At 45.0% G+C, this 14,014-nt stretch overlaps 2 protein-coding genes and 1 pseudogene across 4 annotated transcripts; all 3 read left to right on the top strand.

Moving 5' to 3' along the window:
* Nucleotides 1-933: 933 nt before the first annotated feature.
* Nucleotides 934-3,305, top strand: LOC147989985 (uncharacterized). The gene is made up of 2 exons (XM_087546729.1): nt 934-1,263; nt 1,796-3,305. Exon 2 carries the CDS (start codon nt 1,806-1,808, stop codon nt 3,015-3,017), a length of 1,212 nt encoding a protein of 403 aa, XP_087402855.1. The 5' UTR covers nt 934-1,263; nt 1,796-1,805; the 3' UTR covers nt 3,018-3,305.
* A 142-nt stretch (nt 3,306-3,447) lies between these two features.
* Nucleotides 3,448-6,262, top strand: LOC125531287 (importin subunit beta-1 pseudogene; annotated as a pseudogene).
* Nucleotides 6,263-6,710: 448 nt separating this feature from the next.
* LOC125546406 (sugar transport protein MST1) lies at nt 6,711-13,610 on the top strand. Of its 3 annotated transcripts, XM_087546715.1 has the most exons (6): nt 6,717-7,243; nt 7,428-7,589; nt 7,662-7,831; nt 10,466-10,865; nt 11,588-11,907; nt 12,247-13,610. In XM_087546715.1, the coding sequence occupies exons 4-6, from the start codon at nt 10,712-10,714 to the stop codon at nt 13,348-13,350; spliced, it is 1,578 nt and encodes a 525-aa protein (XP_087402841.1). In that variant the 5' UTR covers nt 6,717-7,243; nt 7,428-7,589; nt 7,662-7,831; nt 10,466-10,711; the 3' UTR covers nt 13,351-13,610. The 3 variants fall into 3 exon arrangements, with proteins under 3 accessions (XP_087402844.1, XP_087402841.1, XP_087402833.1); XM_087546707.1 differs by having other exon boundaries at nt 7,428-7,831; nt 10,455-10,865; XM_087546718.1 differs by lacking the exon at nt 10,466-10,865 and having other exon boundaries at nt 6,711-7,243; nt 7,428-7,831.
* Nucleotides 13,611-14,014: the final 404 nt, after the last annotated feature.

Below are 14,014 nucleotides of genomic sequence, written 5' to 3'. Positions count from 1 at the left end.
AATAAATCCAGAAATAATGCGAGCACCAGGACTTGAACCCTGATGGGCTGGGGATACCATTGTCCCTCTAACCATCCAATCATAGGTTGGTTCGCGGGAATCCTATTTTTTTATTACGTCGACAATATTATTTTTTGTTTTGAGCAAATGAGTAGAACAAAGAAATAAAAGTGTCAATTTGAGTTAAATTATTTCAAGTAACTCTATGTATGTCGTTTTTGTGCGGCATGGGTTGAGATTATAAAAAATAATAAATACAAAAACAGAGGGTGCGGAGAGAAAAAAATCAGGCCTCCTTTGGTTTGAGAAGGAATTTTGTAGAAATTCCATAGGATAGGATTTTTATAGGAAAAATTTCTTTAGAGCCCTTTAATATGTATGAATGGAATCCTATTTTTTTGGAGAAATTTTTCCTATCCTCCACATTTCATATGAAAATAAACATTAGTCTAGACTCAATGGAAAAAAATTCTATGATGTGAATCAAAAGACATCTCCTTTTCTATTCTTGCACATAGAATTTGAGATACATGTTATCTCATTTTTTATAACTTTTTTATTCATATGATTTCCCTATTCTATGAATCAAAGAGGCCCTCAATAGGTCTTCTTTGGTTCATAGGATAGTACTAGTTAAGAATAGAAAAATCATAGGATGAAGAAAGATATGACATTTGATGCATAGGATATGAGTTTTTTCATTAAGTCTAGGTTAATGCTATTTTTACTTTGAAATGTGAAGGATTAAATCATATTCTACATAGGAATATAAATCCTTTCTTACAAATCAAAGGGCTTCAAAGAAATTATTTTTGTAAAGTTTCTATCCTTTATGATTTCTACTAAATTCCTATGAATCAAAGAAGGCTAATAACAGACGGAAAGTAGGTGAGGGGAGCAACTTTTCACGACACTTATTTTGGGACCGAGGAGTGCTAGTTTTTTTTTTTTGTTAGGAGAGATCTGCTGGAAATTGGAGATGCTCTGAGATCGCCGCCGCCGCCGCCTCCTCTCCGAGTCTGGGCCACCTATGCTGCGCGCCGCCGCGAACCCTCCCCTGGGGTGAGGCCGGAGCTTCGCCGCAGGAATTCCGCGCCGCGCCGCGCCTCCCTCGTCGCTCGTCTCGTCCGCGCAAGACTTTGGTGGGTCTCCGTTCTCAAACCCTAGCTGCTGCTAGTACGAAGGCTGCGGCTTCATACCCTCGTGTTGGAGTTTCTGGTCGCCACTCCAAGGTCGAGCCGTCGCCAACGTTCTCTCTGGTTGGTACATCCCTGCCCCCTTCTCCATATTTCTCTCTTCCATCTTGACCATGGCCTAGGTTTAGGGTAGGGGGACTCAAATCCCCTTCTGAAGACAAGGGTTTTCCAGTCTGCATTTGTTCCTGATTGGAAATTGTTCCCCCTAAGAACAATGTATGATGTCCTGGTTTAATAGAAGTTGAAATCCAAGCGAAATTCCTGTTTTTCACTTGACTGGCATCTCTATTTTCTTGTGCTGACACACAACTACAGTCTCTTACATCGATGCCCTGTTTTGGTCCTTTTTGTTAGTTGCTCCCAGTTGCGACTTCTGTCATGAGATGACTAACCTCTTGTCAACCATCTAGCATCCAATGCTGACAATTGCTCCGTGCCTCATCCTATACACATCATCTAGATGATATTTGATTTGATGTACATAAATAAATGCTGAATTCGTAAGGGCAAATTACTGTGCAATAGCTCCAAAGTTATGCCATCTAGTGAGTAACTGTTACCTGGAGTACTTAGTCTTGGCATTTTTTTCACACTTACAGGCATAAAGCCATGGATAGGGAAAGGAAGGAGCTGAGGAAGAGGAGGACATCGGGCCATTTGAGGTATCCTGAACTTAAGAGGCAGAAGCAACGTAACCCTTATGTTGCTGCTAGATCTACCTCTCCTGACTGCAATTTCTGGGACAACAGACAGAAAGAGCTATATGATCAGTTCTGTCATGAGAAGAAAGTGTTTAAGCATAGATTTGTGGAGTGGCCAGATATAGCTGATGCTGAAACATGCCCTTTTGATTTGTCCACTAAGTATGAGGATCTTGGTCTCAAAGGTCTAACCAGCAACAATTCATCTTGGGTTTGGAATGAAGAGGTCGTGAGACAGTTTTATGGCACCCTTTACGTTGATCCTGATCGCAGGGAAATGCATTTCATGATAGGCTCACAGCATTGTTTTGCTACCAAGGAAGATCTTGAAAAGGCCTTGCTAATTGAGCCTAGAGCTGACAGCCTTGTTTTGCACACATGGGATGATTTTGATGTTTATTCTCTCTTTCGAGTACCTAATCCCGACATTGGTCTAGTTAGAGATCTTAAAACTGAAGTTGATCTCATCCAAAGGATAAATCGACATACAATTTTTCCTAAATCAGGAAATCGAGGTGGATGCACCACCATGCTTCTCAAGCTTGCCTATGCCATTTACCACGGAAAGCAGTTTGACATTGCTCATTTCCTCCTCAGTGAGATGTGTGAGGCCATTGACACTGTAAATCATGCACTGCCATATGCACCTCTTATATTTTGTCTTCTTCGCCATCTGAAGTGTGACCTTACAAACATTGATACCAAATGCTGCCTCAAGAAGTACTCCCTGCACCTTGCAAGCTTGAATCGTGAACAACGTGCTGCCTCAGCTGAGCATGAAGTTATAGAGGTGCAGCACCAGCAGCCCATGTCCTATTCTCATCAGCTACCGCAACCAGTTAATCCTGAACCAGTTAATCCTGATTCAACAGTTGCCAGCAATGCTCAACTTTCAAAACTGATAGAGGGGTTGCACGAGAAAGTTGTGAAAGGATTCGAGGCAATTGAGAAACGACTTTACACAATGGAAGTTCTCTTCTCAGTCTTATCTTCAGAAGTTAGTGAGATGAAAGCTTGTATGCTTGATCCTTGTCATGCGCTGAACGGCGACAAACAAAAAAGGGCACAAACTGAAGCTCATCAAGGTGGCGATGGTCCTTCTGCAGCAGCTGATCCATAGCTTCCCTACCTGTCTTGCTGGACTTGGCTAACTTTCTTATGTCAGCAGAAGAGTTTATGTTGTACCCTGTTTTCGGTAGTAAAATCTATGCTATATTTTATTGTAGTGACAGGAAACTAGCACTTCTGGTGATATATCTTGAGCTACCCTGTTTTTGGTTTGTTTTTGTGGTTATAATTTTTTGTTGTAGTGACAGGGGCGCTACTTCTGTTGGTAAATTGAATAAACTAGATGATACCCCGCGCGTTGCTGCGGGAGTCGGTTGCAATATATTTCAATGAGATTTAACTGTGTGGAATATAAATGTTTATAGATTAATAACATGTGAACCAAAATTAAAAATACATACGACTTGTTATATTTGATTATGTATAGTTGTAAAATATTTATTGAATATAAATAGAATAATAGAATGGAAAAAAATTCCCCATGCATTGTAGAATGTGGTGGTTTTTTTTTTCTCATGCATGGTGGCATGTTGAGGTGGGCATTATCCCATTCATAATTGTATGGTGATGTGGCATGCTTGCATGTTAAGATAAATAAGTTAGTGGGGATAACTCTCTTAGGTATATATATAAGATAAGATGAGGAGAGTTTGATTGATAAGAGAACTGGAGAAAGCACAGCGAGTACAAGTAGCACTTCCACAACCTAGTAGGGTTAATCTTATTAATGGTGAGCTTAATCCAGATGAAGTCACATACATTTTAAGACTAAGCTAGGTCAAACTAGCCCTTAGGAGTGCTCACGGATGCCCTTTATTTATTTATTTGTGGGCAATTATTTTTGTTTCTGAACTTTGCTTGCTAACTCATATTCTGCTCAGTTAATGGATGCCCTTAGGAATGTTGCTTGATGTTTGATTGCACAGTTACTACAACTACTGATAGAGCTCAGATTCTGCTAGCTGCCCAATCTATGGACGGCAATCTTAGTTCGGTAGCGGAAGGCGATCTGAAGCTGTTCCAGGAGCAGAATCTTCCCAACTTTCTCCTCTCCCTATCAGTAGAGATGTCAAGTGATGAAAGGCCACCAGAGTCTAGAACGGTTGCTGGTATTATGCTTAAGAATTCGTTGGACACAACGGATTCTGCAAAGAAAGAGCTGCTGATTCAACAGAGGGTCACCCTGGATCCATCTGTCAAAGTCAAAGATTAAGGAGTCATTGTTGAGAACACTAGAATTTTTAATGCCTCATGCGAGGCAGGCCTCATCACAAGTCATTTCAAAGGTTGCATCCATTGAGACCTCATTGCCAAATTACTGGGCAACATGGCACAGCACGGCGCATCTGCTGCAGTGCAGCAAGGAACACTAGAGGTGCTGGGGTATGTCTGCGAGGAGTTTCCTCCTGAGCACTTGGAGCAGGATCAGGTGCCTGCTGTTGTTCAGTGAAGTGAACCAGGCAGAGCTAAGTGTTGAAGTCTGTCTTTGCAGCAGTTAAAGTTCTATATAACACTCTTGATTTTGCTGAAAGCAACTTTGCAAACGTTATGGAGAGGAGCTATATAGTGAAAGTAATTTGTGATACTGTTGTATCTTAAGATGTGGAGATCAGGCATACAGCTTTTGAACTGCGAGCACTGTCAAAGGAGATGAGGAATCAGTTGCAGTTCAAGCTATTGAGTTCTGGAGTTGTGATTAAGAGTTTAAACTCCAAGAAGAGTACGAGGTATCTGATGATGCGAACTCTAGTGTAATTTTAATGCTCCATTGAAAAGGCCATCCCTTTACTTGTTCCAATGCTGCTCGAAACTCTGTTGAATGAAGAGGGTTATCATGAGCATGCTGACAATGTGCGGAACATTTCCATGATTGGTGCAAAGTGCCTTGGCCTCATCGCTAGAACTGTTGGTGATGCAATTGTCCCTCTTGTGATGCCATTTGTTAAGGTTAACATCACAAACCTGGATTGGCATTGTCGCGAGGCAGCTACTTTTACATTTAGCTCTATCCTTGAAGGTCCCTCTGTTGAGAAGCTTACCCCCCTGGTGCACGCTAGACTTGATTTCTTGGTCAACTCAATGAAAGATCTAAACAACCAGGTAAAAGTCTCCACCGCGTGGACTCTGCGGTGGATGTTTGAGCTTTTGCATTCTCCAGCCAGTGGAACTCCAGTTATAACAAATGCAAACCTCCCTCTTATCATGACTGTTTCTGGAGAGTAGTAAGATGTTTCAAATGTGGCCAAGAATGTCTGTGGAGCCATATGTTGTTTTGTCCAAGGTTATGAAGATGCTGAGTCAAGCTCATCTCTGCTTACACCCTATCTTCCTAATGTCATCGCTGTGCTCCTTTGTGCTTCAGATCGTGCTGGTACTACCCATTTGAGCCTCCACACGTCTGCTTTTGAAGTGTCAAATGAGGTTATGAGAGTTAGCAACATAGCTGAAACTTCAAACATTATAGGCCAGCTATGTCAGGGGATCATGAAAAGACTGAACCTGAAATTTTTAACTCCAAATACTCTCGCCTGGTGACAGGGAGAAGCAGAGTGATCTACAGGCTTTGTTGTGTGGTGTACTGCAGGTCATCATCCAGAAACTGAGCAACTCTGATGTGATGTCCGTGATTTCCCAGACTGCTGATCAATTGATGTTTCTGTTTCCCTGTGTCTTTGCTTGCCCCAGTTCTACTGTACATGAAAAAGCAATACTTGCCATTTGTCAAGTTGCTTATGGCATTCGTGAAGCAGGCTTGCAGAATAAGGAAGAATACCAAATATGCTCCATTTCTGTATGGGTGATGGGTGATATTTGCCGTGCCATTGAAGACAAAATGCAGCCTTTCTGTGATTGCATTATGACTGTTCTTTTCAAGGATCTTGCAAGTTCAATGCTTCACCGGTCTGTCTGACCTCCAATTTTCTCATGCTTTGGAGACATTGCTCTTGCTATTGGTGAGAATGTCGAGAAATACCTGCAATGTACCATGCCAGTGCTTCAAGGAGCTGCTGAGCTCGTTGTTTTGGATCAAAGCAACGAAGATACGATTGTTCACCATAACCAGCTGAGACATGGAATATTTGAGGCTTACTCCGGTATACTGCATGGTATGAAGGAAAAGCTCAGCTGATGCTACCTTATGCAAGCCATCTATTTCAGTTCACGGAAGCTGTCTACAAAGACCCAAGCAGGTGCACATCGTTCTCGCTGCTTTCTCTTCGTTATACGGGTATTATGTTTTTCCCCTTATCATTATACTCCCTCCGTCCCAAAATTCTTGTCTTAGATTAGTCTAGATACCGATGTATCTAATACTAAAACGTGACCTGATACATCCGTATTTAGACAAATCTAAGACAAGAATTTTGGGACGGAGGGAGTATTTATTTGTCAGGGATGAGAGTGTGACAAAGGCTGCGGTTGCGGCCCTGAGTGATCTCGCAGACATACTTGGTCTGATATCCTGATCTCAAAAGATCTATTCAGGATCCGCCCTTCCATGTTGAGCTCTTGAGCGAGTGCCTTAATTCTGACAACGAAGTCAGGGAAATCGCATCGTCCCAGGGGGTGATAACTGCTAACCGAAGCAGAGCTTTCTTAATACGAGAGATATTTTCCTTTATCGGCTGTGACGAAGGTTTCTTTTGTGGATATATATGCCAAGTCTGTTTGCCACGGATGAATGAAAGGCTAACATATATGTACCAGTGTCAGTGGTAGGATCCTTGTCGTAGGCTTCTTTTTGCGTTTTGTGTCAGACTGTCGAGTCGTTATGCATCATACTTGACAGGGGTGGATGGTGGCATGTAGGTCATGAACAGCTAACCTGATTAACGTTGTCCTCGACTTGTTGAATCATCTGTGCTGCTGATGTTACTGCTCGTCTTGTTGCTTTGCATATGTCAGGTGCTCATCCAGTGCAACACTGTCAAGATGTGTTTTCTTTGTGAGAAATTTAAAGTGCGATGCTCTAACTGAATCCTTGGCGGTGTTATGATTTCAACATCGTTCAAAATTATGCTGCGCCATCAGTATTAAGTAAAGATGGGGCATAACTAGTGTGAGATCTGGGCCATTGGATGTACTTCATGTGGTGCAGATTGGTTGAGGCGTGGTTCCAGCCACTTTGTAGGTGATATTAGAACGTTCTGTTCAATATGTCAAGGGAGACACGGTTAGTAGCAAGTATAATCTGTTTCCACAGACAACTTGTATTCCACCTTGTACTGCTGGTGTTTTTGTTTGAGTTGATTCTCCAATTTTGGAGCTTGCCATCAGGTACTGTATCAAGATATTTCCATCTCATTGTGGTGCTTACAATTCTTGATGCAATCAATTCATGCATGTTAATATTTAGTCATTGTTTAATCTCATAAGCACTCATGTTAGTCCAGTAATTTGCACTGCCTTGACACTGGATCCAGTTCGTGATATGTGCCACAATCTGATTTTTTTTTCATAGGAAAGCAGAGAAAGAAGGCAATTGGATTTTAATCTTTTGTTGATATGGTAGCAAAACTGACGACAATATTGTTCTTCTAAATGGAGGAGGAAACTAGCGCCACCTCATCCTCGACACACTTGACATGCCCAACCAATGTGCATAGTGTACCAACCATCTCAGGTGAATTGTTGGCATCGAGAGTGCTAATCTCTCTGGTTCTTCATGACAATATGTTATCTTCACATCTGTCAGAATAAAATAAAATGGAAGGGTGATGGTAACTGTTATGAAGTGAAGCCTGGATTTGTCTCCATTTTGCGCGTTGACCTGTCGAAGCACACGAGTAATTGTGCTAGATGGAGGATTATCTGCAATTTCTCCATGATGCATCAAAGGGATTTGCTACTAAAACTTATAAATGAGTAAGTGTTTACTATGATTGTCCACTTTGTTCTTTTCTTCCAGTTTCTATCTCTAGCAGCAATAATCTTTTCTTTTCCTTAGCTCGCATCTATTCTCCTTTACCAAGAATATATAACAGAATCTTGTTCAAAAAGAACTCTATTCTCAAAACTGTTCCTCTCTCTTTACTGGAACTGCTGCCAAAATAAATAAATGGTAGCAGCTCAGATAGTTGTAATTTTGCAAGCGAAGCAAAAGCTTAACTTCAACAGACCACCGTAGCAGCCCAACGGCACAACAAAGCGTGCCAATGCTTCTACTATTATACTATATCCAAACACATACGGAGTAATCACCTACAAGACACTGATTATCCGAAGTTCAAACTATCCAGAAATGTGGCAAAATTATGTGTGCTCATCAACTGAAGATCGAGATAGCCGCTCTGTTGATGTGGATGGCTCTTGTTCGAGATTATCCCACTTTCAAAACTCTAAGTTGACTATCCTTGTAATATACTCTATACTAGTGTCAAAAATGCTCTTATATTATGGGACAAAGGGAGTACTTACTGTATAATATACCCAAACACACGGTACAAGAGTAATCATCCACAGAACACTGCGGTAGTCTGAAGTTTAAAGTATGCAGAAATGTGGAATCTCAAATTTCTATGTGCTCTGCAATCAATGACGGCATCAAGATGTGTCTTCTTGTCATTATCTAGACCAAATCAGTAGCTAGTCATGTGCTGGTGTACCAAGTCCCCCTTTTCAAAGAGAAGATGCATGTGGTGTACCAGAAATACGGTAGAGCTTACAAGTAGAGGAAATAATGTATCACATGTGGGATGTGTCTACATCAACTTATCTATCAAATACTGTATTACTCGTCATAATCTTTGTGACAATGTCAACGTAACTGACATCAGTACAGCTCATCTATGATTATTTAGTGTGCAAATTGTGTTGATTTGTGAAGATAGCGGAGGACGCAATTTTCCCCTTGAAATGAAGGCAAAAGATTTCCCTCATCTATTAGTTAAGCAAAAGAGAGTTGCTTAGTTAATTAATGGAAAACAGGACAAAAACTGTCATAAACCGCCGAGAGGCACATACATGATATGCCACACACGCCTAAACAAAAAAGGGCCTCATCAAAATACACTCTGGCGTCATCGTCATCACACACACCTAAAAAAAGAGGGCCTCATCAAGATACACTCCGGTGTCATCGTCATCAGTTCTCCCCAACAAGTCATTGCTCTCCTAATCACCGAGCAAGCGACTCCGACTTTGTCGAAGACGAACTTCGACCCAACCCTCACTGTAGAGGCCGTGTGGAAGCACAAGAAGACCCGTGCCAGACCAAGCCACCCGCACGGAGGGCAGTGTAGCTCCGGGCCACCCGCACGGAGGGCAGTGTAGCTCCGGCTCTGAAAGGAGACTATGCACGGTTGGCGCCGCAAAAGATTACTGAACAGACGACCTGTTACCATAGGGCCCCGCTGCCGCAGCTTCAACTTGACCGCAACAAAACAACCCGAGGTAATCCCATGGACACGCCGAAGAAGAGCCGACTACTGCAACCATTGCCACACCTTCGACTTCGCTCGCCTCTGCCATCGTTATCACAAAAGCCTCGACACCAACACCAACGCCTTCCCCTGGTCACTTGCCGATGCCCACCTCCAAAGACGAAGCCCTCGAATGGGGAAACGACATCAATGCATCGCAATCTTTCAATAACACATGATCTGGGGTTTCCCCCGGAGCAGGATCTATGTGGGAGGGGTGCGGCGGCAACACAACGAGCCTCCAAGAAGGTTTACGACACCTGTAGCCGCCGCCATCGCCGGTCACAGATCCAAGGCCAAGACAATATCTTCACCCAATCTCCCAACAAACCCGACTCTCACATGAACTTATCCGGCCATATATTTGACCATGCAAGTTTGATATGGTCATGCAAGTTGAATTGCAAGATTTGACTTTGCAGGATATGAAACATGAACTTATCTGGACAAATAATAATTAACACCATCTACAATATATTACTCTCTTAGGACAGAGAGTTCCCCTAGTATTTTTCAGCTTAACATAAGTTACCGATTTAATCAATAAAATATAAGTTATAACAAATTCTCCAGTCGTAGCAAACTCGACACAACATCTGTGAGCACCTTCGAGATGTTGAGCCGGCACATACATTGCTCTTGAGATTGATGAAGTCACTACAAGCGTCTCACAGTGGGCGGAAGTGTCTCCTTGCATTGAACGAGCACCGTCAGAAAGGCTAAAATAAATCCAGGATAATGCGAGAGCCAGTGTCAAGTCTAGGACTTCAACCCTTGTGTGCTGGCTCCACCACAAGGACGCTAACCATTTGAGCTATGCTCAGTTCACCCTTACTGGTTGTACAAGTTTTTAAATGATAATGTGGAAGGTAATATTTGTTGTATTTTAGGAATAAATAATAACAACTGAAAATGAATGTGCAAGTACATGTTGCTGAAAGTGTTTTCTTATGCTAACATTTTAGGAATAAAATAAAAATGGTACATTGACAACGCAGTATTACTGGCGCTAGGGTGCTGTCATTGCATCATTTTCAGACTATGTACTCTATACTGATCACATGCAGTCTGGTTGAAGGAAAATGAATATGGGCGACGTTGGCTGCTAGCTGGATCAATGAAAACCCAGAGAATTAGAAAATGGAAATGGATTGCTGTGCTTCTTCCGTCAGTCGAAGCACGGATGGTTGACTCCGTGGCCAGTGGCTACTAGTACATCTACAAGTACTCATCCAACTGACACTAGCGCTGCGTTGAGCTGTCTCCCGCCCCGGCCTGGTAGAATCGCCTCTTGGTCAAACTCGAGCTCTGCACGCCGTTGAATATGCCAGGAGGGGGAGGAGCTCTGGCGGTGGGCGCCGGCGTCAGCGCCGGCGTGGCCTCCGGCTACAGCAGCGAGATCACGTTCACGGTGGTGATGAGCTGCCTCATGGCGGCCTCCGGCGGGCTCATTTTCGGCTACGACATCAGTATTACAGGTCAGCCAGCGCTGCGATGAACTTCTTCTTCTCCGTTGGTTAGTTCTTCCTCTTCTCGCCGAGACGCTTAGCAAGGAAATGAATATGATCATGTTTAGAAACAGCTACGTAGTATGTTACTCCCTCCGTAAAGAAATATAAGAGCGCTCTTATATTTCTTTACGGACGGAGTATCTGACAAGTACTGTAGTAAGTAATATGCTTTGTGAGAGCTAACTCCTTTGAATCCGGCCAAAAACGAATCATGGAAGATCTTCTTCTAGTTGTTTTCACTGAGATCCAGTCCAGCTGACTTTTAGTACTACTACTTGATTGTGAGTCATACATCCACCCGCAAAAGAGAGAGAGAGAGAGAGTCATACTGTACATCGTGTTGATTGTGAGCCATCTAGTCGAAAGTCGAGGTTCTTCTTCTAGTACTGTACTTGATTGTGAGTCATACATCGTGTTGAATGGGTATGGGATATCTGTCTTGATTGTCTTTGGACCTTTCGAGTTGATGGAGGCATGGCAGAAGGTTTTTCATCTTTATTTATTTGTAGCAGAGAGAGACGACGAGTTATATATATGACGTTGTCCAGTTATAAGTTACAAGCTGAACTATTGGTGATGTATTATAAATTAATGTGTGGACATTGATTGATGGAGCTGGGGCTATTGCGTAGTTTGATGGTCAAGTGGCTGGCTAACAAGTTACTCATGCGGTAAAAATTTAATTTCAGGCGGGTTGACGCAGATGCGGTCGTTCCTGGAGGCCTTCTTCCCGGAGATCATCAAGAAGGTGGATAGCGCGCAGCAGGACGCCTACTGCATCTTCGACAGCCAGGTGCTCACCACCTTCGTCTCCTCGCTCTACCTCGCCGGCGTCTTCGCCTGCCTGGTCGCCGGCCACGTCACGAGGAAGGTGGGCCGGAGGAACTCCATGCTCATCGGCGCCTCGTTCTTCTTGGTCGGCGCCATCCTCAACTGCGCCGCTGTCAACATCTACATGCTCGTCATCGGCCGCATCTTCCTCGGTTTTGCTGTTGGCTTCACCAACCAGGTGAGGCCGTCCGTCAGCAAATTGATATTGCCTTCGCCTTCATAACATATTAACACCTTGCATATAATTTTTCAAAGTCCAACCTCACAAACTTTTGACTAAGTTTTTGGAGAAAAACATTTATCTAGAATCCAAACATAGTAATTTAATCATAAGATGTACTTATTTACATATTTTACATATCTTGCATCGTAGATATATAAACTTGGTCAACATTTGCTAGGTTAGATTTTAAAAAATATCTGTAAAACTACATTATGGAAGGGAGGGAGTACCACCTCGTGTGCTTGCTCCATCCAGTCCATCAATCGTAAAATAATGATTGTGAGATTCTTGCAGTCCGCACCTGTGTACTTGGCGGAGATCGCGCCGGCGCGGTGGCGCGGGGCGTTCACGAGCATCTTCCACTTCTTCCTCAACGTGGGTATGTTCGTGGCCGACCTGGTCAACTACCGCGCCAACACAATCCCAGGGTGGGGCTGGCGCCTCTCCCTCGGCATTGGCATCATCCCGGCCGTCGTCATCCTCGTCGGCGCCGTCTTCATCCCGGACTCGCCCAACAGCCTGGTGCTGCGCGGGAAGGTCGACGAGGCCCGCCACTCGCTGCGCCGGATCCGTGGCCCGACCGCGGACGTCGACGTTGAGCTCAAGGACATCATGCGCGCCGCGGAGGAGGGCGGCCGACACAAATCCGGCGCGTTCCGACGGATCCTGATGCGCGAGTACCGGCCCCACCTGGTCATGGCGATCTTCATCCCGCTCTTCTTCGAGCTGACGGGTATGATCGTGGTCACGCTCTTCGCGCCGCTCCTCTTCTTCACCATCGGGTTCACGAGCCAGAAGGCCATTCTCGGCTCCATCATCACCGACGTCGTCAGCCTGGCGTCCATCTCCGTGGCCACGCTCTCTGTCGACCGCTTTGGCCGCCGCTTCCTCTTCAAGTTGGGCGGCGGCATCCTGCTCGTGTGCCTGGTGGGGATGACATGGATCTTCGGCGCAGAGCTGGGCACCAACGGCGGGAAGGCGATGCCAAGGCCCTACGCGGTGGCCGTGGTGGCGCTGGTGTGCCTCTTCGTGGCCGGGTTCGGCATCTCCTGGGGGCCTCTCAAGTGGATCATCCCCAGTGAGATCTTCCCGCTCGAGGTGAGGTCCGCAGGGCAGAGCATGAGTGAGTCCATCTCGCTCACGCTCACCTTCGTGCAGACGCAGTCCTTCCTCACCATGCTATGCAGCTTCAAGTATGGCTCCTTCGCCTACAACGCCGCTTGGGTCGTCGTCATGACGGCATTCATCATCGCCTTCCTTCCAGAGACCAAGGGCGTGCCCATAGAGGCCATGGGTGCGGTCTGGTCACGCCATTGGTACTGGAAACGCTTCGTCAAACTGGCACCGGAGCCCGCGCCCGCACCAGACAAACTGGCTGACGGGTCGCTTGAAATGTAAGAGGCTCTGACGTGATTGTAGGTTTGACTTGTCCAGTTGTAATATACCGCAACAACACCAGCTCTGGTTACTGTACTTCCACTACAAGTAGTGCGCGTATTTTTTCAGAAAAATCGTAGTGTCAGTTGTCAAAGGTTGATGGCCCTTCATTTTCGCGTGGTCTATTTGCAAAAAGAAATTTATGGTAGGAGCTGTCAAGCAAAGGTGTACTTATCTCCCTAAAAAAGGGTGTACTTGTCATAGTTTATAGTTTACTGACAGTGTTGGTGTGCTACAACATTTGAAGATGTACTAGCGGTTGGGGCGCGCCCATGGCGCGCCGCCTAAGCGGTACCTCTGTGCACTTGTCTTGCTTAATCACCATCGGAGCGACTGGCCGCCGCCTGGAGCTTGTGCACGGGCGCCGCCATGCCACAGCTACAGCCTACGGGAGGACTACCATGGGTCAGGCCCGGGGCGGAGAGCATTCGGTGGCACAGTTTGGTGAACAGGACGGGGGCAACGATGTGTACGTCCTGGATGGGCACGACCGGCGCTTACGCCACCAACGGATAGACACCGTTTGGGCTGGGAGGCAGCGCCACCGGCCTGCGATGCCAGCCCCAACCAACCCGGCACCGGTGCCGCCGGAGGATGAGGCGGAGTCCATGATCCTGGTCTCCGA

Source organism: Triticum urartu, chromosome 1A, assembly GCF_056163025.1.
Source record: "Triticum urartu cultivar PI428250 chromosome 1A, HENAU_Tu73, whole genome shotgun sequence".
In the NCBI taxonomy this organism is placed as follows: domain Eukaryota; kingdom Viridiplantae; phylum Streptophyta; class Magnoliopsida; order Poales; family Poaceae; genus Triticum; species Triticum urartu.
This window is presented reverse-complemented; position numbering and strand designations above follow the sequence as displayed.